Source organism: Panthera onca, chromosome B4 (genome assembly GCF_046562875.1).
Source record: "Panthera onca isolate mPanOnc1 chromosome B4, mPanOnc1 haplotype 2, whole genome shotgun sequence".
Classification (NCBI taxonomy): Eukaryota; Metazoa; Chordata; class Mammalia; order Carnivora; family Felidae; genus Panthera; species Panthera onca.
The window spans coordinates 81813465-81840395 of record NC_138345.1 but is presented as its reverse complement, the minus strand read 5'-3'; the positions used below and the strand labels follow the sequence as shown (position 1 = coordinate 81840395).

The 26931-nt window shown below is 44.2% G+C and overlaps 2 protein-coding genes across 2 annotated transcripts; one reads left to right on the top strand and one right to left on the bottom strand.

The window, feature by feature from the left end:
• The first annotated feature begins 12212 nt into the window (after positions 1–12212).
• Positions 12213–13151, top strand: LOC132694254 (olfactory receptor 10P22-like). Its single transcript, XM_060657365.2, has one exon. The coding sequence runs from the start codon at positions 12213–12215 to the stop codon at positions 13149–13151; it is 939 nt and encodes a 312-aa protein (XP_060513348.2).
• Positions 13152–25517: 12366 nt separating this feature from the next.
• On the bottom strand, positions 25518–26456 carry OR10P1 (olfactory receptor family 10 subfamily P member 1). The gene has a single exon (XM_060657366.2). The coding sequence runs from the start codon at positions 26454–26456 to the stop codon at positions 25518–25520; it is 939 nt and encodes a 312-aa protein (XP_060513349.1).
• Positions 26457–26931: the final 475 nt, after the last annotated feature.

Here is a 26931-nt window from a genome sequence, read left to right as displayed (position 1 = left end):
TTCAAGACAGTCACTAAGAACAATGGAAAACCATGAAATGGACCAACTTACTGATATCACAAAAGCTTGTGACTCACTCCAGTCACTGTGGCTCCAGTCCTGCCCGGCTCCTGAGGCAGTCTCTGTCAGGGTTGGCCTTGGTTTCCCAGCATGGCTATCATACCCCTGCAACCATAAAACTGTGGTCCTGGGGAAACAGAGGGCTCATCCTGAGGGTTTACAGCTCTGGGATCTGGCAAAAGGCAGACTTGAAGTCCTTGAAATCTTTTTTGGTTGGATTGTTTCTTCAGGACCCACTTCCTGCTGAGACCCCAGGGAACTATTAAGGGAGTGTGATTAAAACCTTAAGAGCTGGAGGAAGCACTTCTGGAATGGTGGAGTAAAGACCTCTGAAAACGTTTTTCGATAACAGCAATAAGAACACTGACAAAAATCATCAAAATCAAGTTTTCCAGAACTCTAGACATTAATCAAAGTCTTGCAACCTGAGGAGCATTCTTCCCAAGAATAATGGCAGAATTTTGTTAAGAACAGTGAGTTTTGTGGTGTTTTAACTTGCCCTATTTTTATCCTCTTTCCCCAGCTCCGTGTAGCCTTGAAACCAGTGGCCTTGGAACCACAGTAACTGCAAAATCCAGAATCCTAGCAGCTACTGGAAGGGGTAGAATGGGCTTGAGCTCCTGAAAGAGCTGTTTTCCAGAGAATTGTCACTATTTGACCTGTCTGAAAGATCCCTGGAAAAGCCCCATTCATGGCATTTGTCTTTATTTCGTCTGGGTGAGGAAATCCCTACCCTTAGGGCATTGGTCAAATAATCAGTGGCCTGATATGGCATCTCTTGGTGCAAACAAGAGGCTACTAAAATCTTGAAAGGAAAATTTGGGGATATCAATAGGAGGCTTTGAAATCTCTTAATCCTAGGGGTTTAGAATGTACACGGCTGCACATCTCTCAGCTCTGGTTGACCTTGGGACTCTGTACAAGCAGGAAATGAAGACTAAGTGGGAGTCGTAAACTGCTGGAGAATTGAAGGCATGTCGCAATCCTCACACAATGAATGCCTCAGCAAAGCGGGGAGATTTAGTGGTCAAGGCATTTAAGGAAATCTGTTCGATTATTAGCTCACTGCTAAGCTGGCCAAGCAGGGATTTAGGTGGCCACACATAACAAAGAATGGACTTTATAGAATTAGGAAAGTCACTAAATAAATGATGATAACAAATAGCAACAACAAAAATCCCTGAGAAGTGGGAATCTGATTTTTAGAGCTACCACATAATATTATTTAAAATGTCCAGTTTTCAGGGCTCCTAGTGGCTCACATGGTTAAGCATCTGACTCTTGATCTCAGCTCAGGTCTTGATCTCAGGGTCATGAGTTCAAGCCCTGCATTAGGCTCCTTGCTGGGTATGAAGCCTACTTAAAAAAAATGCACAAATCAGGGCACCTGGGTGGCTCAGTTGGTTAAGTGTCTGATTTTGGCTCAGGTCATGATCTCACAGTTTGGTTTGTGAGTTCAAGTTTCACATTGGGCTCTGTGCTGATAGCTCAGAACCTGGAGCCTGCTACGGATTCTGTGTCTCCCTCTTTCTCTGACCCTCCCTCACTTGTGCTTTGTCTCTCATTCTCAAAAATAAATAAACATTAAAAAAATACATAAATACATAAAATGTCCGGTTTTCAACAAAAAAATTATGAGACATGCAAAGAAACAGGAGATTATGGCCCATCCATAGAGGAAAAAAAGAGCAGTAGATAGTATTGCTAAGGAAAACCAGATATTGGACTTACTAGACACATAGTATTCCCTTATAACTTAAAAATTTTGTTTTCATTTTATTTATTTTAGAGAGAGAGTGTGTGAATGAGGGAGGGGCAGAGGGAGAGAGGGAGAGAAAGAGAGAGAGAGAGAGAGAGAGAGAGAGAGAGAGAGAGAATTCCAAGCAGGCTCCATGCTCAGCACAGAGCCTGACTCTGGGCTCCATTCCATGACCCTGGGATCATGACTTGAGCCAAAATCACAAGTCCAATGCTCAACCAACTGAGACACCCAGGTGCCCCTTCCCTTATAATCTTTTTTGTTTTTGTAAGGTTAGTAGTGATGTCTCCCTCTTTCATTCCTGATTTTAATACCTCTATTCTCTTTGTTGGTAGTCTAGCTAAAAGTTTGTCAATTTTGTTGATCCTTTCAAAGACTCAACTTTTGTTTTGTTGATTTTCTCTATTTTTTAAAATTCCTACATCACTTATTTCAGCTTAATTTTTATTATTTTCTGCACTATAGAGTGAATCTCCTATCACTATAAAATGTTCTTCTTTATCTCTAGTAATAACTTCTGTTTTAAACCCCTTTTTGCATGGTATTAGTAGAGCCACCTAACAACAAATACAGGAATCCAAATCTGGCAGAACAGAAATAGACAATTGGACAAGTACTATCTGGAGACTTCCACACTCAACTTCCAATAATGGAGAGAACAACTAGGAGGAAGATCAACTAGGAAATAGAAGGCTTGAACTACACACTATACACCAACTAACAAGTGCTGGAGGTGGAAAAATTAGAACCATCATTTATTGCTGGTGGAATATAAAAGGGTGCAGTTATTTTGGAAAACTGGCAACTCGTCAAAATATTAACCTTAGAGCTACCTTATAACCCAACAATTCCATTCTTAGGTATATGCCCAAGAGAATTAAAACCAAATGTCCACCTAAAAGTTTGTACATGAAAGTTCATAGCAGAATTATTAATAATAGCCCCGAAGTATGAACAACCCAATGTCTATAAACAGATGAATGGATAGACAGAATATGATGTATCCACACAGTGGAATATTATCTGGCAATAAAAGGGATAGAAGTACTGGTAATGGATAAAACTTGAAAAAATTATGCTGAATGAAAGAAACCAGGTGCAAAAAAACCCACACTTTGTATGATTCTATTATATAAAATGTCCGTAATAGGCAAATCCATAAGAGAGATACCAAATTACTTGCTTTCAGAGGCTGGGGGAAAAGAAGAATAGGGAGTGGCTGCTATAAGGTATGGAGTTACTTAAAAAAATTTTTTTTTTGGTTTACATTTATTTATTTTTGGGAGAAAGAGACAGAGCATGAGCAGGAGAGGGGCAGAGAGAGGGAGACAAGAATCAGAAGCAGGTTCCAGGCTCTGGGCTGTCAGCACAGAGCCTATCGCGGGGCTCGAACTCACGAACTGTGAGATCATGACCTGAGCTGAGGTTGGCCACTCAACCAACTGAACCACCCAGGCATGGCATGGAGTTACTTTTTGAAATGCTGAAAAGGTTCTAAAATTAGGTGGTGGTGATGGTTATACAGCCCTGTGAATATATACTAACAAACAAACAAAAGCAACACTGAATTACATACTTTAAATGAGTGAATTTGTATGGTATATAAATTATACTTCAATAAAGCTACAAAAATAACAATAGTAAAACCGGTCCCTTCTTTGCCTCTCCACATTAAAAAGAAACTAGAAGCAATGATTTCTACTGTTGGATCTGTGGTTCTCAATGATTTTGTCCCTCAGGGGACGTTTGCCTTTATCTGAAGACATTTTGTTTGTCACAGTTTTGGGGGAGGAAGCTTCTGGCATGTAGAGGGTAGATGCCAGGGATGCTGCTAAGCACCCTCCAGTGCATGCATAGTACATTCGCCAGCAACAAAGAATTATCGTGGTCCAATTGTCAGTACAGCCAAGGTTGAGAAACCTGCCCTACATCAAGCTCCATCAAGACAGAGCTACCTCTTCCACAGTCACAGAGGTCCTGTGGTGTGATGGCCTCCCCTATGTTGAGGGCAGTTATTAAGACCCATCCTAGGTAATTCACTCTGAAGGCAATGGCAAGGATGTGAGCCACAGTCATCTCTCTAGGAGTGTCCTTGGGAGAAATTTCTGTCTGGTCCTGGCTCCTAGAATAATTGTACTGCCCTGAGTAGCCTGTCTCTGTTTTATCTCACAGACACAGTGAACTCTAGAACCGATCAGACTTTCCTTTTTGGATTGGCTGCTAGGTAGGTTAGGCCAAACTTGTGGCCCACCCTTGGGAAGGGTATGGGTCTTACATTTGGATTTTTAGTTTCATTCCTCGTTCCATCATATGTCCCTACTTTTCTCTTTCTTTTTAAAACATTTCTTTTCTTTCTCTTTCTTTCCTTTGTTTCCTCATTTAATTTTTGCCATCTTGTGGTGTTTGATAGGTCTTGGTAAGCTATTGATGCTATGCAACAAGAACCAAGACAGCAAGTTAACAAATGTAATTGTGAGCTTCTTTGTAACTCTGGGATGGAAGTGGGAGGCAGGAGACAGATAATCAGGTGGATTATCTAGTGTATGTGGTAGTGTTACAGGGGCATAGTGAGGACTGGGAGCAGGGAGCAATGACCTCCCCAGAGTGCACTTGTCTGTGCTCCAGAAGCCTGGCTAAGTGGTGACGGTGTGAGGAAGTAGGGGACTCTCAGGGGAGGGCAGCTGTTTCTGGTTGCTCTGTGGGACACTGTGGCCTCTTGGTGTTGGAAGGAGCTGGGCTTTCAGAGGTCAAGTAACCGATGTGGGACAGAGATCGTGGGGCAGCACTAGGTGGTGCATTAGCGTGTCCTGGACCGAGAGTCAGGGATTTGGCTTCTAGGTTTCTAGTCCTGGTTGCACTCTTGTTGGACAAGTGACTTTGCAGTCACATGGCTCCTCAGTTTTCCCATTGCTAAAACAGGTTAGTGATACCTGTTAAGCTTATATCTAGGGTCAATGTGAGAACCAAATGAGATACTGAAGGGAAATTGCTGAAGTGCTCTATTAATTGCCAGGGTGTAAACTTTTTCTTTCTTTTTTTTTTAAATGTTGAGGGACAAAAGTCATTGTGGAGTTATTGTGGTGTGATTATGATTGCTGATGTGCTGTGGAGACATGCTCATCTGGAGCAGGTAATTGCTGTGGCAGAGGCCCTGGGGACTGTGAAGCTGGGAAGCAGTGTTGAGGGAAACAGAGAGACATGGCTGACGTGTGGGAATTAATTAAAACTTACATAGTATCCATGGGGAGAAAGTATTTGTTAATCATTCTATACATATACCCAGATGGATGCAAGCTACTGCTTAGATTTTTAGAGTAAAAAGTGTCTGAGGGGGTTTGAAAGGCCAGTCCCTCCCCCTCTCCCCCACCCCTCTCTCTGTCTCTCTCTTTCTATCTCACGGGAGCTAACAAGCACCTATGAGATCTTCACTTAACAGTGTTTTCTACAAAGGGAAAGCTTTCCCTCAGGAGAGTCAAGGAGGTCCGGGGTTCAGGGTAAATGGATTTCCTAGACTTGTGTGTTCTTTCATGATCTCTAGGGGGAAGGCTTAGTTTCTTGGGTCTAATCGTGATGTCTTCAGCTGCCTCTTGAGGCCAGTTTCGTCTTCTGACTTTTGTGGGGTCAGCCAACAGCCTCCAGCCACCTTCCATTTTCATAATATTTTTCATTTTCCTTCTCCTTGGCTCCCCTCATGTCCCCCTGTCAACACACTCCCCAGATACCACAGCCAATCAATTTCTAAAAATGGTCTGAGAAAAGTCATAGGGTGTGATCAAGAAAACCCTCTCCTTGCCCTCAAGGCTGTTAAGGGAGGACCTTCTCTCCACTTAAAGTAATAACTTTCAAGACATTTTTCCTTTGATCCCATACTTTTTCCAGTCTTGGATACCTTTTTAAAAATGGCTTTGAAATTTTATTATCTTCCCAGACCAGGGTGGAAATAGATACAGTAAACTCCCCTTCTCTATCTCCCCAATTCATGTGATATGAAGCTGGTTTTTATTATACACCAGACATTGTGCTACACGCTTCTCAAACATGTTACTAAATTCTTGCAATAACCCTAAGAGGTACGAATTATCTTTGTTTTACAGATGAGAAAAACAAGTCTCTGAGAGGTTAAACAATGTGCCCAAGGTCACACAGCTCATAGGTGGTGAAGCCAAGAATCTAACCTGAAAAGTGAGCAGTGGCAAGCAGTTGAGGTAGAAAAGGCATGGGATTGGGTCAGAGCTTGGGTTTGAATCCTGCCTGGGTCACTGACTAATGGGACCTCAGGCAGGTCACACACATCACCTCTCTTAGCCTCAGCATGTTATCTGTAAAGAGGTAATAATAATGCCTGGCTCACTAGGTGGATGATGGGATTTAACTGAAGTGATTACTCAGCCTAGTGCTTGGCTCAGGAGCTGCTCAGGTAATGCCACTGTACCGGCTGCACGTGGGGTAGCCACCCCTCAGCTGTCCCCCAGCAACCCTCACCTTCTGGTGCTTGAGCCTTCAGGTAACCCCCTTCCCTTGAGTAAGTGGAGATAGTCATCCCTTGCCATGTGGACCTCTCCACCGGGCAGCTCACAACATGCAGATTTCCTCCTTCAGACTGAGAGAGCAAGAGAGAGAGAGAATGAGAAAAACTGAAGTCACAGTCTTTTTGTACCCTGGATCTTTTCAGGCTAGTGTTAGTGACTCACTCCTAACTCACAGTGCACAGCAGAAGTGATGGGATGTCACTTTTGAGATTAGGCAACAAAAGACTGTGACTTTGGTCTTCCTCCCTTTCTCCCTCTCTCCTTTGCTCCCTCACCTAGAGGGTAGGCAGCTGCCACAGAGTGAGCTGCCCTGTGAAGATGCCCGCAAGGCAAGGAATTGAGGTCCTCAGGCAGTAAGCACCTAAGGCTTGCCAACAGCCCTGTGGGTGAGTTTGGAAGCACACCCTCTCTCACCGGAGCCCTGAGATGAGGCAGCCCAGTTGAAGTCTTAATTGCAGTCTTGTGAGAGCCACAGACACCCAGCTAATTCACACCTGCACTCCTGACTCAGAAACCAGGAGATAATAAATATTTGTTGTTTCAAGTTACTAAGTTTTGAGATAATACTACACGGAAAGCTGTGGAGTGATGTGGTTTCTGAGGGAGAATCAGGAGAGACTTCTCAGAGGAGGTGTGTCTGTACTGGGCCAGGAGGGGTAGACAGGATATGAACTTGAGAAGTAGGTAGAGAAAGATTCTCAAGCAGAGGAACAACTAACAAGAGTTTTCCAGGAACGTGAAATCTGGTTTGGTGGAAATCACCTCACCTACATATGTACCTGGAGGAAAACATCCTACCTGAGGCAGGAGTGGCTCTTCTGTGTCAGTGGTACATGTCTTCATAGGGCCTGTGGTCTTTGTCCTATGCTGCTTCACAGCTTGTCCTCGAGTGCTCTGGCACGGGCTCACTGGTGCTGGGGCACCTCCTCCTCAGGGGCATCAGGGATGTTCCTCCCTTGGCTGTGGCCATGCTTTCTCCTCTCTATCCAGTGCTACTTTTTCTACCATCTCTGCTCCTGTCTCAGTTTACCTGCTCCCCCTCCACAGGGTCTGTGTGGAGGCTCAGACCCTGAGTTCTGTGCTGAAGCAGGAGCATGGAGGATGCTAAGCTTCTTGGTTGAAGTAGGTCCTATTTTGGTTCCCTGGGCTTCTTCTCCTGGGGGAAGAAGGGGCTTATGGTTTGAGCTCTGCCTATTTATAGGATGTCTGACCCCCTAGTGGCCTCATGTGTCCTTTTGAGCCTTGTACACTGTACTTCAGGGAAATACAGTTGACCCTCGAACAAGATGGGTTTGAACTTCATGGGTCCACTTATATGTAGATTTTTTAAAGTATGATACTACAAATGTGTTTTCCTTATGATTTTCTTTAATTTTAATCTTTAATTTTTTTTGAGACGGAGAGCACAAATGTGCATGTGTGTGTGCGAGTTGGGGAGGGGTAGAGGGAGAGGGAGAGAGAATCTCAAGCAGGCTCCATGCCCAGCATGGAGCCTTGTACAGGGCTCAATCCCACAACTGACTATGAGATCATGACCTGAGCTGAAGTCTGATGCTCAATCGACTGAGCCACCTAGACACCCCTCCCTTATGATTTTCTTAATAACATTTTCTCTTCTGTAGCTTATTTTATCGTGAAAATACAGTATATAATACATGTAACATACAGAATAGGTGTTAGTCAACTATGTTACTGGTAAGGCTTCTAGTCAACAGTGGGCTATCAGTAGTTAAGGTTTTTGGGAGTTAAAAGTTATAAGTGAATTTTTGCCTGTGGGGTGGGGGTTGGCACTCCTAACCCCCAAATTGTTCAAAGATCAACTATATATACCTGACTTATTGCACCACTGAAGCACCCTTAGTCCCCCTCAGGGCTCCATTTGTGCTGTCTTATGCCACTGATGAATCCTTTCTTCCTTTAAACTCTTAAGTCTTGACATTGACTTCAAGGCTCTGCAAATGGGAAGGTGCTGATTTGAGAAGTTCCTGTTACTGGTGGGGATTACTCTGGGGTTTTCATGGTTACTCTTCCTATGAGTAGGTTAGTCCCTGCACGCAAACATGGAACACATGTGCACCCACACAGACCCATACACACACACACACACACACACACGCACGCATGTACACAGAGTTGCAGTGGATTGGGAGGTAAAACAAAGGCTGAGAGAGAACATTTAATGAGAAACCTGGCCTCAGGCCTAGCTCTGTCCCTGGGTGACTGTGGAAAAATCCTATCTATCCCTTCTCTGTCTTTGTTTCCTCGTTTGTAACAAGAAGAGATTAGAGCAGTTGTCTCCAAGGCATCTTCTTTTGTGATGTAGATGCAGACACTTTGCAAAGACAAGTGGGATAGGCTTTGGGTTAGACAGAGACTGGGTTTACAGTGTTCAGTTACACTGGCTTTGGGGGCAGATAGACTATGTTTGAATTCTGGCTCTGCTGCTATCAGGCTGTGTGACCTTGGACAAGACACTTCATCTCTCTCCCCACCTATTCCTCAACTGTAGGGTGGGGTTAATGGAACCTCACTGTGTCAGGATTAAGAGAGGTGGTTTATGCAACGATGCCATGCCCTATAAATGACACATGTTATTACTGGTTTCAGCTCTGCCCTTAATTCACTGAGTGATCTTGGGTAAACCAAATGAGCTTTTCTAGATCCGTTGGAGAAGGTCATTGAAAAGACATGACCACCCGTTGACCAGTCAGCTGCACCTGGGTGATCACAGGCTTCTCACCCCCGCTCCTATTCTTGGAATGTGGGTTCCACTTGCCTTTCCCGCTCCCAGAGACTGCTCCAAGGACATAGCCTTGAGATAGTGATGTGGTGTTGAGAACACCTGCACGGAATACGTGACTAAACCCAGTTAGGGCATCTTTATAAACTCTTAAGGCTCAGCTGGCAGGTGCAGGGATCCATTCGCTTTGCTGTCGCCCAAGACAAGCCTCATCTGTAAGTTCCCTTTGCTTATTAAAAATGCCACCTACCAGCTTAGAGTGGCTGTCTCTTTCTCTCAACTCTCCCTGCTCTCTTGAGCACAGGGACAGATTTCAGATTTCAACTGAGAAGCTCCCTAGGAGGTTACCAACTGAGAAGCTCTTACTTCCGTCCTGTGCAGACAGAACGTGGCTATTCTGAGATTCACCACATGGGGAGCGATGCGATCCCATTTTGAACAAACTCGGGAATTGTGCACTCTTCAGGGAAAAAAAAATCTACCTTTTGGGGTCATTTTCCAGACTTCCCACGCCCCCTGCTGTTTTTATTTGTAACTCTTTTAAATTGGAAATTGTAGGAACATCATAAATCTGAAAACAACCTAAGTGTCCATCGCAGTGTTCCACTCACAGCTTTTGAAATATTCAGAAACACTCACTACTAATTCAAATTGCATAATTAAATTATTAATAAAAACATTTCCAAAGGTGTAAGTAGGCATCATTGGTTGAAAATAAATTAGACATTTAAAAATATCAAAATATGTTAGAGGTTCCTGGATAGCTCAGTCGGTTGAGTGTCGGACTTCTGCTCAGGTCATGATCTCACGGTTCGTGGGTTCGAGCCCCGCATGGGGCTCTGTGCTGACAGCCCAGAGCCTGGAGCCTGCTTTGGATTCTGTGTCTCCCTCTCTCTCTCTATCCCTCCCCTGCTCATGCTCTGTCCCTCTTCGTCTCTCAAAAATAAATAAACGTTAAACATTTTTTTAAATATCAAAATATGTTAAAACAAATTTCATCTTTTTCTTTTAATGTTTTATAAATTATTTTTTCCTGCTGTATGATCATTGGATCAAAAACATTAAAAAAGTAAACAACATACACACACACACACACACACACACACACAAACTCCACGTCTTTTTCATTCAGAGCCTATCATTTACTACTTTGGTGTCCATCTGTCTATCTATCTGATATATATTTTATATTAAGAATTTATTGGTCTTTTAACCCTGCTTTTATCATGTAATAATATGTCGTAAACACCTTTCTCTATCAATAAATTCACTTCTATTTAAAAAAATTTTTTTAAATAAATTAACCTTTAAAAACAAACTTTTAAAAATAAACATTTTTGGGGTGCCTGGGTGGCTCAGTTCGTTAAGCATCCAACTTCAGCTCAAGTCATAATCTCATGGGTTGTGAATTTGAGCCCTGAATCATGCTCTGTGCTGACATCTGGGAGCCTGGAGCCTGCTTCAGAGTCTGTGAAGAGTCTGCTCCCTCTCTCTCTGCCCCTCCCCCACTCGTGCTCTGTCTCTCTCTCTTTTTCAAAAATAAACATTAAATAATGAAATAAATATAAACATTTTTAAGAATAGTTTTAGATTTACAGAAGAATTACAAAGATAGTACACCTAGTTCCCAAGTATTCTGTGTCTGGGGCATCTGGGTGGCTCAGTTGGTTTAACGCCTGACTTGGGCTCCTGTCATGATCTCGCAGTTTCTGAGTTCGAGCCCCACGTCAGGCTCTGTGCTGACAGCTCAGAGCCTGGACCCTGCTCTGGATTCTGTCTCCCTTTCTCTCTGCCCCTCCCCTGTTCACACTCTGTCTCTCTCTCAAAAATAAATAAAACATTAAAAAAAATACTCCGTGTCCAGTTTCCTTTATTAGTAACATCTTATGTTAGTATGATACATTAGTCACAATTAGTGAACCAATACTGATATGTTATTATTAACTAAGATTCACGCTTTGTTCAGATTTCCTTAGTTTTGGCCCAATATTCTTTTTTTTTTTTTTTTCCCCTTTCAAGGATACTACATTTCATTTAGTTGTTATGCTCTGTAGTTTCTCAGATGTTCCTTGTTTTGGATGACCTTCCTTGACAGTTTTGAGGAGTATTGGTCAGATATTTTGTAGCATGTGTCTCTATTAGAATTGTCTGACATTTTTCTTATGATTAGCCTGGAGTTATGGGTTTCAGGAGAAAGGCCACAGGAGGGACATGCCATTGTCATCACACGAGATCAAAGGTACATACTATCAACATGATTTGACACAGCTGATTCTCACTTGGTTGAGGTGGTGTTTGTCAGGCTGCTCCACTGTAAAGTTACTCTTTTGTCACCTTCTTTCCAGAAAGTCACTATATGTAGCCCACACTTAAGGAGTGGGGAGTTATCCTTCCCCTCCTTGAAGGTGGATTGTTTACATAAATTATTTGAAATTCTTAATAAACTTTTTGCAGCCTAGAAAAGACTCTAACACTCTCCTTAGCTTCCGTTGCCTATTTTCCCTCCCTATCCTCTGGGAATCTGGCTCTTGGGGGGGACAGAGCACCTGTTGATGTGCTGCCAAGGAAGGCATCCTGAGGGCTGTGGGGACTCATCTGTAGGTAAAAGCACCCTGTGCCTTCTCTCTTTAGCCTGTGATCCTGTGCCTTCTCTTTCTTTCTCTTGTTCCCACTCCAGCTCTTCCTCTGCCTCATGGTTGATCTATTTTTCTTCCAGTTTGCTGCTAGCTTTGTTTATTCTGTCTGCTCACCCATCTTTCTGCCCATTTTCACCATGACTTTCTCAAAGGGAGCTCTTTTACCTGTACCAACTCTTTGCTCCTCGAACCCAGAACTCAGTGAATAGAAGGACCACCCTGATTTCTTTCCAGTTCCCAGGCTTAAGGAAGGCCTGCCATTCTCCCTCTATTCCTCTGGTTTGTCTTCTTTCTGTTCTGAGGGAGTTTCTGGGAGGGAATTGCTACCGGCTCAGGTGCTCACGCATCTCATTCCTGGTAACTGGAATGTTCCTGTAGACTATTTCATGCCTTTCCTGCTGCAGCAGGAGCCTTTGCCTTTGCCTGGCTGCCTTCTGGTGCTGCATGAGCCCCTGCCCGGCTCCTTCTTCCAGTCTGGACTTGAGGATATGGGTAGTGGCAATGGCACAGCAGTAACTGAGTTTGTTTTGCTGGGGTTCTCGGGTTTTGGTCCCCTTCGGGGTCCTCTGTTTTGGGGGGTGCTTTGCATCTACCTGGTCACCTTGCTGGGCAACTCCCTCATCATCCTCCTCACGCTGGCAGACCCTGCCCTGCACTTGCCCATGTATTTCTTCCTTCGCCACTTCTCCACGGTGGAAATCCTCTACACCACAACCGTCGTGCCTAGGATGCTGGCTGATCTCCTCGCCTCCTGCCCCACCATCTCACCTGCCAGCTGCTTCACCCAGCTGTATTTCTTTGCCCTCTTTGGCATTGCTGAATGCTGCTTGCTCACTGCCATGGCCTATGACCGCTACGCTGCCATCTGCCGGCCGCTGCATTATACCACTCTGATGAACCAGGAAGCTTGTGTGAGCATGGCAGGGGCCTCCTACCTCATGGGCATCATTACAGGCACCACTCACTCCCTCTTCATCTTCACTTTGCCCTTCCGTGGTGCCAACACAATCCACCACTTCCTCTGTGACATCCTGCCTGTGCTGAGGCTGGCTAGTGCCAGCACCTTCTGGGGCGAAGTGGGCAATCTTGCCGTCACAATAGCCTTTATCCTGACCCCCTTCTTACTGATCGTAGCCTCCTATGCCTGCATCCTTGCCACCCTCCTTGGGGTCACAACATCCCAGGGACGTCGAAAAGCCTTCTCTACCTGTTTCTCCCACCTGTTTGTGGTCATACTCTTTTTTGGGACTGGGACTGTTGCATATATGAGGCCTTGGGCAGGGTCCTCTCAGGACACGGACCAGATCCTTGCTCTCTTCTACACAGTTGTCACTCCTGTGTTCAACCCTTTTGTCTACACTCTGAGGAACAGGGAGGTTACAGGGGCAGTGAGGCGGCTTGTGAAGAGATACCTTTGGAGCCCTTGATTCCCTTGAGTTATTGAAGATAAGGGCCTGATCCTTGGATGTTTTCAGAGGAGGGAGAAGCTAGGACCCTTGGTCCCCAGGGATCTGGTCTGCTCTGCATTGTGAGTGTGAGGTTCCCTGGCCTGCCCAGTTCGAGGGCCCAAGCCACTGACATGCTTCTCAGAGCTCTGCTTCTGGGGTCTCCTCTTATGGCCTTGACCTGTCTTGTTTGTAGGTGCAGAGCTGCAAAAACATACACTGGAGGGATGGGTGAGGAAAGAGGGCAGTTGTGCCCATCTTGTGCGATAATTGAGCAATTTCTGCTCTTGTCTGAGGGTCAAGGCACTGTGTGGGACCATGCTTCCTGGTGATAACTCTCTTCTCCCAGACTCCTCATTGCAAGCCTTTCTCACTCATATCAGTTGCCTTTCGTACAGCAGGAGCTCTTTCAGTCCAGGTGCAAGGTCTGATCTGTGTGACTGGGTTGGCAGGGAAGGAACAGAAGCAGGGCGTAGCTTGTCTGGCTCAGAAGCTCAGGCGCCAAGTCTTGCTTGGTGTTGCTTTAGGTCTGGAAGCATCTGCCTAGTACTTTGCTCATTTACAACTGTCATCCTGGGATCCCTGAGATGTTAATATTTTCTACTTAGCTTCCTTCTCACCTGCTGCTTGACTTGCTCTCTATTTTCTCCTCTGGTTCTAAGGTAAAAATGCACATATGATTTCTCTCCCCTGACCGATCAAAAGGTCCAGTCTGGCCCCTTGACTCCCAAGATGATGCCTTTGTTTCTTGTAAACTGTCCACTATTTCTACTTGGAGTCCACCTTAATATGCTGGATAGAGAGACCTGGCACCATTTTACTTTTCTTGGGAAGCCAGTTCTTGCTTGTTCGTTAACTTGCTTTCAGCAATAAGCCACAGGAGGGGCCAGTATAAACAGGGAAATCATTCTCAAGACACAATAAATGGGGCCTTTAAAATAGCATTGATTTTCAGTTTACAAAATTAACACTATTAATCGCAGAAAATTTTACATTCTGAAGAAAAGAAAATAACTATTACCATTTTGACGTTAATGTTCTTGGGAAATTATTGTACTCTGGTTTCCCTCTATATATGTATATAAACATATTTTTAAAAACTAAAAATGGGATTTTATTGTCTAGGTTGTTCTATAACCTTTATTTTCCACTTTACTAAACTATATGATAGCATTTTACCATATAAGTAGACTTCCAAAGCATGATTTTAATATCCTTATAGTATTGATATATGGATACATACTATAATATTAAACAACTCCTACTATTGGAATTAATAATATTTTAAAAGTGTATTTATTTATTTATTTATTTATTTATTTTTAAAAAGGACAGCTCCAGTTTCTTGGTGACAAACTGCAGACCAGAGATGTGTCTTTTTTTTTTTTTTTTTTTTTTTAAGTTTATTTATTATCTTGAGAGAGAGAGAGAAAGACCATGAGTGGGGAAGGGGCAGAAAGAGAGGGAGAGGGAGGGGCGTCTGGGTGGCTCAGTTGATTAAGCATCCGACTTCAGCTCAGGTCATGGTCTCACAGTTTGTAAGTTCAAGCCCCGTGTTGGGCTCTGTTCTAACAGCTCAGAGCTTGGAGCATGCTTTGGATTCTGTGTCTCCCTCTCTCTCTTCCGTCCCCCACTCACACTCTGTCTCTCTCTGTCTCTCAAAAATGAATAAATGTTAAAAAAAAAAAAGAAAGAGAGGGAGAGACACTATCCCATGCAGGACTTGGTCCCATGAACTGTGAGATCATGATTTGAGCTGAAATCAAGAGTCAGAAGCTTAACCAAATGAGCCACCCAGGCGCCCCTGGAATTAATAACCTTTGTTATAAATTTTGCCGAGATAGATATCATTGCACTTATGTCTTTGTATTGTTATCTTATGTTTTTTATGAGCACAAATTTCTAGAAGTAGAATTGCTGGGTAAAAACTCATACAGTTTTAGAGCTTTTGAAACATATTGCCAAATTGCCTTCCAAGAGAATTCTTATTTTTTTGCAGCCCAGTTGAGGGCTGTCCAATGTTCAGGGCAAGGAAGTTGATGGATTAAGGATGAGGAGTATGTTGGTGTTAGATGGCCTAGGGAAAAGAAAGATGGAGAGGTGTGGATATTTAATATTCTTATAGTGCAGAAAAGATGTGATGAGGAAGACAAGAACCCACTTTCCCTCAGTCAGACGAGGTCTGGCTGAGACAGAGGTGGACTGAGAGGGCAACATGGGGCATCACCGTCAGACCCAAGGATGACTTCCTGATAGAGTTGGTGTCTGAACAAGACAAGGGGAGACGATTCTTTCTTCATTGTTCTGAGCTGGGGTTGTGACAAGAGGAGGATGTGATGAAATCAGACTGGCTCAGCCCAAGTTGGTTTCATGCTTTTCTCACTTGAGATGGTGACCATAATCTCAGGAAGCTGAGGTCCCCTATTTTCAGGGTTCCTGGTTAGAACTGTCAGGAAAATACAGAGTGCTCTGTTAAATTTGAATTTCTGATAAACAACGAACAATATGATAGTATAAGTATGTCCCATAAAATATTTGGCCGCAGGGATTTAGCATTGTTTTATCTTTCTGGGGAAAGAAATATTTGGGGGATACCTGGCTGGCTCAGTCAGTGGAGCGTTCGCCTCTTAATTTTGGCTTGAGTAATGATCTTGGGGTCATGAGATTAAGTCCTGAGTCTGGTTCCATGCTGGGTATGGGCCATGTTTGGGATTCTTTCTCTCCCTCTCTCTCTGCCCCTCTTCCCCCCAAATAAATAACAACAACAAAAATATTAAAAAAATTTTTTAATGTTTTATTTATTTTTGAGACAGAGAGAGACAGAGCATAAGCAGGGGAAGGGCAGAGAGAGAGCGAGGCACAGAATCTGAAGCAGGCTCCAGGCTCTGAGCTGTCAGCACAGAGCCTGACGCGGGGCTCAAACTCACAAACCGCGAGATCATGACCTGAGCCGAAGTCGGATGCTCAACCGACTGAGCCACCCAGGCGCCCCCCAAAAATCTTTTTTTAAAGGAAATATTAGGGACATAGTTACATAAAAAATTATTCGCTGTGCTTCAGAAAGTCAAATTTAACTGGACATCGTGTATTTTTATTTGTTAAATCTGGCAACTCTAGTCCCACGTGTTGTTTGAGCAGGACTGGAACTGCAGTTGGAGATGAGGAGTTAAGTAGAAAACTCTGATCACCTCCATTAAGGAAGAAGGAAGCCCCTTGGGAAATAGAGTAGTTTCCTATGATATGAGTCCTTTGTTTGACCAGAGACCCACTCTGAGTACTTGTGTGAATGTTGGCCCTCCTGTAAGTGCAAAGGAGGATATAGGATTCTGAAGATGGAGGAGCCCAAGTCAATCCTTGTGAATCGAGGGAATTAAAGAGTAGAATGGGGTCTCTTATGTCACTGGAAAGTCAAGGAGAATATAGAGCTAGCTAAGGAAGGTTGACCAGAAGGCTAGGTTATAAATGGCACTATGGCATAATGCTTTAGAGTTTGGCTTTGGTGTGGAGCAGGTCCAAGATCAAATCCTGACTGTCATTTACCATCTTTGAAACTTTGGAAGATTTCTTAACATGTTTATGCCTTAATTTCCTCAACTGTAGAATAATGATTACAAAAGTTTCTATGCTTCACAGGATTGTTGTAAGGATTAAATGTAGCCTCCTCCAGTCATTCTTTACTATATGACCACTTAGCATGATCTGAAATCAACTTGTTTATTTGTTTGTGGTTTCTCTCCCTTCACTAAAATATATGTCCCATAAAGGCAGTAATGTTGCCTGTCTTGTTCATCAGTGTATTCCTAGTGTCTGGCACATAGTGGATGTTCAGAAAACATTTGTTGACTGGGTCAATAAATATAAGAGAATTGCTTCGCACAGTGCATGGCAAATAGTGAAGTGTAAACTAATCTATTTTGATTACTACTATGATTGATACTATTATAATTTGTTATTTCTTAAAAAATTTTAAATTTTATTTTAGAGAGAGAGAGAGCAGGGGAGAGGGGCAGAGGGAGAGAGGGAATCCCACGTAGGCTCCATATTCAGTGTAGAGCCCAACTCAGGGATTGATCCCATGACCCTGGGATCATGACTGATCTGAAATCAAGAGTTGGACACTCAACCAACTGAGCCACCCAGGTGCCCCTATGATGACTTTCATAGAGATTTTTAAAAAGTTTAGTTATTTATCCAGAGAGAGAGAGAGAGAGAGAGAGAGCACATGAGCACATGAGCACATGAGCAGGAGAAGGGCAGAGAGAGAGAGGGAGAGACAGAATCCCAAGCAGGCTCTGTGCTGTCAGCACATGATGTGGGGCTCCAATGCACAAAGTGTGAGATCATGACCTGAACTGAAACCAAGAGTCGGCAGGCCATTTAACAGACTGAGACACCCAGGCACCCCACATAGAGGTTTTTAGATCTTAAAAATTGGGGACTTTCTCCGTTGAAAAGAATTCCTCTAGGGGCACCTAGGTGGCTCAGTGGGTTAAGCAGCCGACTTTGGCTTCGGTCGTGATCTCGTGGTTTGTGAGTTCGAGGCAGCTGGGAGCCTGGAGCCTGTTTCAGATTCTGTGTCTCCCTCTCTCTCTGCTCCTTCCCTGCTTGCACTCTGTCTCTCTCTCTCTCTCTTTCTCAAAAATAAATAAATATTAAAAAAATTCTTCTAAAGTTGCTGGAAAGTCTAAAATGTGTTACGTTGAGGGCCTGAATGCAGAGTGCATGCTTAGGGCAGAGCCCTGAGTCCAGCTGTGCACTGAGTGTGGAGCCTGCTTAAGATTCTTTCTCCCTCTTCCTTTGCCCCTCTTTCCTTCTCTAAAAAAATGTGTTATGTTGAAAAAGGTAAGGACAAGTGGGGTGTGGGCTTTTGAAGAGAGGGGATTTGGAAATTAGGAAATCTTGATGCACACTGTGAGTAGAGATGGGCCATGGAGGAGAAGGAAAAGGGTAGCAAGTGAGCAACTCTGGGGTGGAGAAAAAAGAACTCTGGTGGCATACAGAGCTATAGGAATCCTGGAGAACCAGGCTTAGAAAATGATTAGGAACCAAGAGAAGTTTAGAGACCAGAGTTACAGCTAAGGTCACACCACAAGAGTGGTCTGATTAGGAGGCTGTTGGCACTGCCACCATTGGTTATTGGTGACTCTTCTGGCACTGTGTGGCTCTGCTGATTATGGGCCCTGAATTGCACTGCTGCCATCACCAAAATGAGTTGTAAACTTTCCTCCACTGTTTGTATCACTCGCACTCAATTTAAAGTCTAGCACTAGGGCTAGCCAAGGTCATAGGCTTGTGTCTTGGCTGCCAGACTTTAGGGGAAGCCAATATTTTGGCCTTACTATCTTTTGTATACCAGGGTGGATATTTGTCTCTCACAAAGCCCTTAACCACCAACTCAAAGTAAATGGCAAGTTGTTCTCAGCAGTGGTCGTAACTGGGTTAGCTTGGTAAAGGGAAGCCCCTTTTGTCAAGTTCATGCATGGCCTCCTTTCTTGCCATGACAGCCATTTTATTCACAGGTTCATTATGAATGAACTGGGCATGATTTGCTGGGGAAGGAGGGGTAGATGAAACTTTTTTTGTGTCTCCAGGATGTGCTTGGGCTCCATCTGAATTTAACATTACCACTTATTTTTAAAAGTTTTAATTTAAATTCCAGTTAGTTAACATTCAGTAACACTATCACTTATTGATGAAGTGCTATTGAGAATGCCTAGCTTTAGGCTGGGTGGATCATGTTATGTCCAATGTACAGAGGGTGATACAATTCAACGGGCACAAGTGAGAGAAGGGCAGAGAGAGAGAGAGAGAGGGAGAAAGGGAGAGAAGTAGAGAGAGAAAGAGAAGCAGGGCTCATCTGAAGCGGGGCTTGTGTTTTTTTTGCCCAAAGTGGGGCTTGAACTCACCTGAAGTGGGGCTTGAGCTCACCCAATGTGGGATTCAAACTCACGAACCATGAGATCATGACTTAAGCTGAAGTCAGATGCTGAACGACTGAGCCATCCAGGCGCCCCCTTTTTTCATATTTTTTAAAGAAGTTTTTTTAATGTTTGTTTATTTATTTATTTATTTATTTATTGAGAGAGAGAGAGAGAGAGAGAGAGAGCTGAGGAGGGGCAGAGAGAGAGGGAGAGAGAATTCCAAGCAGGCTTCACTCTGTTAGGACAGAGCCATACATGGGGCTGGATCCCATGAACCATGAGATCATGACCTGAGCTGAAACCAAGAGTTGGACCCTTAACCAACTGAACCACTCAGGCACTCCAGTTTCTTTTCTCATCTTATTTATTTATTTATTTTTTTAAATTTTTTTTAACATTTAATTATTTTTGAGACAGAGAGAGACAGAGCATGAACAGGGGAGGGGCAGAGAGAGAGGAAGACACAGAATCCGAAGCAGGCTCCAGGCTCTGAGCTGTCAGCACAGAGCCCGACGCGGGGCTCGAACTCACGGACCGTGAGATCATGACCTGAGCCGAAGTCGGACGCTTAACCGACAAAGCCACACAGGCGCCCCTCTTTTCTCATCTTAAATAAACATTTGTGCCTAATTTTATATTAGTAGTTTTTTGTTTATTTTATTAAATAGGGCCATCTCAAATTATATAAGCTTTAGGTCCCACAAAATCAGGATCTCTCCCTTTGCCTACCACATAGGGTTTTTATGGGAGTTAAATAAGACAATCACTAGTCAAGAGGTTATTATCACGTTATTATATGAGTACAATATGTACTCAAATGATATTAGCTATTATTATTACTGTTTATTCTGGCTTAAATGCCTTTCTGTGCTTCTGGTTAGGCCCTAATCACTTCCTTTATGCCTCAAATTTCTACCAGGTCACTGCACTGTATACCCCTTCTTTTCAATGGAGAGTGTGCTGGAATCATTTGGATTCCAGTTACAGCAGTGGTATTTGTAAGTGGTAGACATTGTCTTTTATTTTATTTATTTATTTTGGTCTTTATCTTTCAAACACCCCTCTAATGTTTGGGAAGTTTCCTGCCTTGTAAGTCCCCTTTCTCCAAAGTAGTAGCCAGAAAACTTCTATTCCCAGCTACCTTTGTAGCTAGGGCACTGGCATGTGACTGTGGTTCTACTGTAAGTCATACATTGGTTTGGAGTTGAGCAATGTGGCAGAGGGATGTAGAATTTATGGTCTGGAGAGCGTGTGGAGAAGGCATCTGGCTCATGGGGACAGCTGTGGCAGAACTCTGATGTCTGGGCCCGAGGGTCATCAGTATGCACTGGACAGTGTTGGGTGAACTGAGTCTGGTGTCAGTGATCCGTATGGATGCTGGAATGTCCTTGTGGAGTGTTGAGTTTCATCCCTGATGTGTGGCCGAGGACCTTGACTCTCTGCTTCCCTTGGAGACTGCACTGCTAAGTCTTCTTTGATCAATTCCTCTCTGCTTCGGATGATCAGAGCAGAATCTGTGGTTTGCAGTGGGATGCCCTAAGAAACTGATTAGTGGTCTCTGGCTCTTTTTCTGCCATTGTTATCTATTCTTCATATCGCGACTAGAACGATCTTTTAAAAACTCAAATTCCGGGGCGCCTGGGTGGTTCAGTTGGTTAGGTGTCTGACTTCAGCTCAGGGCATGATCTCATGGTTTGTGAGTTTGAGCCCTGTGTCAGGATCCCTGCTGTCAGCATGGAGCCCAATTGGATCCTCTGTCCCCCTCTGTCTCTGCCCCCCACCCTCCACTCTCATGTGCTCTCTCTCTCTCAAAAATAAATTTAACATTAAAAAAATTAAAAACCCCTCAAATCCCATCTCGTCACTCAGGATGAGTCCCCAAATTTGTAAGTGACCCCCAATACCCTTCATGATCTATACTGTGTGGAGGTGGGAGCACATCTATTATCCTGTTCCTTAGATTTTCCACAAAATGAGGGGATTTTTTAATTACTTTCAAAGAAGGGAACAAGGGTGGGGACATCTCCCACCTTTCTGTCAAGACTTCACCGCTTCTTCTGGGGAGGAGGAGACCTTACTGCTGACACTGTAGAAAGCATATTGACCATGCATGGCCTAAGCCCTCTTTGGCTTTCTTTCTCAGGCTGCCCTGCTTGAGGCTGCATACACTTTTTCCCCCTTCAGATGGTGAGCTCAGGGGTAGGCCTGTTTGGGTTGACTTGTAATTTGTACAGATTCTCCACTTGTACCTGGGGGGTGATGGTAAACGTGGGGAATAGGAAGCTCATTTTGACCTTGGGTTCAAGCCATATCCTCCAATTCAGTAATAAAGCTGATCTTTTGCTCCCTATCTATTACCAATATATTTTCTTAGTTGGGAGAGGACCCAAAATGGAGACAGATGCGTGGTTAACTGAACCTCTTCACACCCCCACAATTTTGGTCATCCCTTATCTCTCGCTCTTGTCACTTCCCCATTGCTTGCTATACTAGATTGTAAAGGATGCCTTATGGCTTATAATGTGTGGGCCTTTTGGACATTTTCTTCCCTTTCTTACTTCTTACTCCAGGTAACTTCTTGTTATTCAGATTTAAGTTAAAATATCCTCTCCTCCCTGAAGCCTTCTCCATCTTTCTCAGACTGGATTCAGGACCTCTTCTTTGCTCCTTATCATCTTGTCTTGCTGCTATCTTTGGTACACATCTTTTGAAAATTATAAGTTTGTAGCTGCCTATTAATTGGCCTGCCTCCCCCATTAGTTTGTGTTTTATTCTCCTCTGCCCTGTATTCCTGGCACACAGCTTGACATAGTATTTTCTGAATGAAAACCTTGAACTTCCTAAAGGGTGCATTATTGCACACTGGAGGGCCACTCATATTGGAAGTGTTCTGTAAGAGAATGATCCCCTAAGCCCTTGGTTTCTGCATTTGTGGGGTCTCAGAATAGACACAGCTCCCAGGCCTATTGCATCTGACCATAAACAGCCTTGCCTGGGACTCCTCAGGGGGAAGCCCAAAGGGAGTGGGGTTTGGTAACCCTGACAAAGAAAAATGAGCCATAGCCATAGCTGTTCAGGGAAGCCCAGGAGGTGCTCTGCTATCTTCATGTCTACTCCAGCAGCCAGCTCCTGAGTGTCTGCTGTTCATTGTGGACAAGAGGCCCATGGAGCTGTTAAGGAGCCAGACTTTCATGTGCTCAAGGAGCACAGAGTGCAGCCCAAGATGTGGCCCTCATGGGTTGGAGGATGGGGAGCCTAGGGGGCCTCCTGAGAGGTCAGCTGTTCATAGTGGTCCTGAATACTTGTCTTCATGTATATCCAATACTTTTGTCTGTTACCTGCTGGCCCCACTGTGGTAGCTAAGTTGTTCTCATGGTGGCTGCTGTAACAATGCATGTGCATTCTGCACATTAGGGCTCCAATGGTACTGTATTGAAATACTTAACATGGAAAAGTATGATTGGATACAAAATCCTTTTTCATTATTACAAAATTTCCTCTTCTTTTTTTAATTTACTATTTATTTTTGAGAAAGAGAAAACGCGAGCAGGGGAAGGGCAGAGTGAGAGGGAATATCCTAAGCAGGCTATGTGCTGTCAGCGCAGAGTCTGACGTGGCTTGAACTCATGAAATTGTGAGAGCATGACCTGAGCCAAAATCAAGAGTAGGATGCTTAACTGACTGAGACAAAATTTTTCAAAATTACCATTTGTCAATGAAAGAAAAGGAAGAGCTAGCAAATATAAATATGTACTTGCATATAATTCTAATTACTGCAAAATTTTGAATGACTTTGAAAAGACTTTCCATTTTTTATCACGCACTTATGTGAGTAGTTTTCTTTGATGGTGACCATCAGTTATTTTTAAGAAATCAGTACTTAAAGATCTTGATCAGGAGGCATCTAGTCATTTTCCTTATTTTTATTTTTTATTTTTTCAAGAGAAAGAGAAAAAGAGACAGTTTGTGCAAGTGGGGGGAGGAACAGAAGAGAGGGACAGAGAATCTTAAGCAGACTCCATGCCCAGAATGGAGCTGGACCAGGGCTCGATCTCTATGACCCACTGACCGTGAGATCCTGACCTGAGCTGAAATCAAGAGTTGGCCGCTTAATTCACTGAGCCACCAGGCGTCCCCATTCAGTCATTTTCAAGCACAAAATCTAATATAAAAATTATGTTTACAGAAACAAGCTCAATTCCTTATAAAAATATAAATATTTTATTTGGAAGTTTTATGTAAAACCAATTTTAAAAACTTCCGTATTACTGTATATTTTATTTGCCTTATAATTATATAGTAAAAAGACAGTGCAATGAATTTTTTTCCATCAAGCCCTGATTGGAAACCCCTTCAGTTTATTCCAGCGTGCCATTCAAATATTAGCACTTTCTGTGTATGCCATTATGTGAGGAAGGTTGGAAGTATGGCAGTGGGCCACTTCTTCCAGGAAGACTTCCAGAAATACCCTCAAACTGTTATCAATCATTAACCTTCCAATGCATGATTATACATTTTTATAATGACTCTCATTATATGCCTCTGCTGGATTGTTTTCTCTCCACTCCATTCTCCTCATGACCACCCCCATTATATTAGGAGCCCCATGAGAGCAAGGACCTCATCAGGTCTTTTCTGAGTATCAGGAGTGCCATATAGCTGTGGGCTCCTTGATTCTGTAACTGTTTGCACATGTTCTCTGACCCCAAGTTCCTTTTAGCTGGTCTTTGTTTCCTTTTTTTTTTTTTTTATGTTTTTATTTATTTTTGAGAGACAGACAGACAGACAGACAGAGTCCAAGTTGGAGAGAAGCAGAGAGATGGAGACACAGAATCTGAAGCAGGCTGAGCTGTCAGCATAGAGCCTGATGCAGGGCTTGAACACATGAACTGTGAGATCATGACCTGAGCCAAAGTTGGATGATTAACTGACTGAGCCACCCAGGTGCCCTTCTTTTTTTTTTTTTTTTTTTTTTTTTTTAACATTTATTCACTTTTGAGAGACAGAGGGTGAGTGGGGGGAGGGGTGAGAGAGAGGGAGACACAGAATCCAAAGCAGGCTCTAGGTTCTGAGCTGTCAGCACAGAGCCCGATGTGGGGCTTGAACTCATGGACTGTGAGATCATGACCTGAGCTGAAGTTGGACGCTCAACTGACTGAGTCACCCAGGAACCCCTTAGCTGGTCTTTCTAAACAGAGTCTAGACCATTTTATTCCAAGTACACCAGGGTTAAGGTTTTCCCTCTGATGCTTCCAGCCTCCAAAGGGATTGCATCAGTCAACATTCTTGACAATGACAGAAGCTACCTAGATAAGGAAGCAGAAGAATAATTGATTAATAAAATACAGAGAGATGGGGACCATGCCAGGGACTAAGCTTCTAGGAGTAACTTCCAAACATCACCTGATCAGCTGAGGAAAGCACTGGTGCGTCCACCAGGAACCAGATGCCACTTCTATGCCAGAAACTTGCTGCTGCAGCCTTTTTTTTGTCCCCTGGGAGAGAGTACTGCTCCTTGTCTCTTGTGAGCACTAGCTAGTTAGGCACAAGTGCAATGATTGGTGAAACTAGGTCATGTCCTGGAGGGCTGGGAAGCATTCTCGGCTGCACAGAAGGAAGTGGTTCCTCTGCCCACCAGACTTCTAAAGAGGAGAATTCTCCAAACATTGAGAGAGGGTCAAATGTTAGGTGACCACAATGAGTGTTAAATGTTTACTCTTTGGTCTTCTCCAGGATGGCCCCAGGGCTTCACCCAGTCTGAGGTGCTGGTGGAGGAGGTATGGGATCAAGCTGATGGTGCACGTTGGGAGGGGAACAGGGAATCCAGGGAGATCCTCTTGTCCAGATGGACACTGTATGGCCCATTGTGGATGATGTCAGAAATTAAGGGAGGGGAAAGGCAAGGAAAAATATTTATGCAGAATATTTCAAGCGGGAATAACTCTCTCTCTCTTCTTAAAGGCCTCAGAGCATAAGACTGCAGCGCGTTTCTGGGAGAAAACTAGATCGAAGGGCCAGGCAAACTCCTTCATGGGCTCTGGGTCAGTCACTTAGTTGGTGTCAGTTTTATAGAAATTTGCCTTCCTTACTGACACAGAATTCTGGCTATTTGTATAGACACAGCAATCACCTTGCTCAGGGATTCAGAACCATCTAGAAGATGCTCTTCCCTATAAATGTTCTTTTTCATGAACAGCATTGCCTTCTATTCTATCTTGTCCTAATTACCCATGCTCTGATAGTGAGTCTGGGGTATGGAATAGGAGGTAAGATATAGATTTATCTCTGTTTTAACTCCAACACTTTCTGCCAGGAAACCTTATTTCTTTGAGGTGTTGCATGGTTTCTGACAGCTGGGTTTATATCTAACACCTGAAGGCTAGAAGGAAGAGTAGTCAGTGAGTGAAAAGATATCCCCTGAGTTCTTTCAAGGTGAGGAGACCTGTCTCTTCACCATGTGCCACAGGGCTCCTGCCACCTCCTTGTTTCGAAGGGTATAGATGATGGGGTTGAGCATGGGTGTGACGACTGTGTAGAAGAGGCTGAGGATGCGGTTCATGGTGACAGAGGAGCCTGCCTGGGGCCGGATGTAGGTGATGCTGGCTGTTCCAAAGAAGAGGAAGACCACAAGCAGGTGGGAGGAGCAGGTAGAGAAGACCTTGCGGCGGCTCTGGGTGGAGGCCATTGCCAGGATGGCACCCAGGATGCGGGCATAAGAGGCGACAATCAGAGAGAAGGGGACCATAATGAAGACCACAGTGGCTGTCACCACAGAGATTTCACTCCTGTGCTTCCCAGCACTTGCCAGCCTCAGTACTGGCAGGATGTCACAGAGGAAGTGTGGGATGATCGGGTGGCTGGGGAAAGGCAGAGTGAAGATGAAGGAGGAATGGGTGGTGGCTGTGATGATGCCCATGAGCCAGGAGACACCCACCATGGCTGTGCAGGCCTGCCAGCTCATGAGGGTGGAATAGTGCAGGGGCCGGCAGATGGCAGCATAGCGGTCATAGGCCATGGCTGTGAGCAGGCAGCACTCTGTGATGCCCAGGACAATGAAGACATACATCTGGGTTGCACAGCTCTGGAATGAGATGGCCTGGGGGTGTGGGGAGGCCAGGTCAGCCAGGGTCCTGGGCACGATGTCTGTGGTGTACAGGACCTCCACCACTGAGAGGTGGCGCAAGAAGAAGTACATGGGGGAGTGCAGGGCAGGGCTACCCTGTGTCAGGAGGATGATCACAGAGTTACCCAGCAAGGTGAGCAGGTAGACCAGAAGTACCACCCAGAACAGGGGGCCTTGCAGGGCCCTGAGATCAGAGAATCCTAGAAGGAGAAATTCAGGCAGAGTCTGATTTTCCTCAGTCATCACTTGAGGCCAGGACCTATGGAACAGCCAGGGAAGAGATGTTTATATAGAAATAATCAGCATTTCTGTAATTTAATAAAGCACTTTCATACAGTCCCCTCTGGAATCAACTGAGAGAGTTAGGGTCTCCACTTTATGGATGAGGCCATGGGTCTTGGAGGGGTTAAATAATTAATTTGCCTGAAATAATACCAAGGGAGTTGTAGGCCTGGGACTTGAATCTAGGTTTCTTGACTCCAAATTCCCTGTATTTTCTATGGTTCCCTGTGCTCGGAGTCCTGGTTCAGGGCTTGATTCCCATATTCCCATGGGTACAGACCCCAGTCCTGTACTTTGGATATGTCTTCAGAGTGGTGATGGCACAGTGCTATGTCCTAGGCCCCTTTGTTTCCCCTGGACTGAAACCCCAGCTTGAAAGAGACTATGTAGCACCCGCATTGGCGACTCAGCCAGGGACTGTCCCAAGCTGGTATCT

What these genes read in the sequence shown, in the direction of transcription:
- OR10P1 (XM_060657366.2), bottom strand. Translation starts at nt 26,456, where the DNA reads ATGACTGAGGAAAATCAGACTCTGCCTGAATTTCTCCTTCTAGGATTC.
- LOC132694254 (XM_060657365.2), top strand. Translation starts at nt 12,213, where the DNA reads ATGGGTAGTGGCAATGGCACAGCAGTAACTGAGTTTGTTTTGCTGGGG.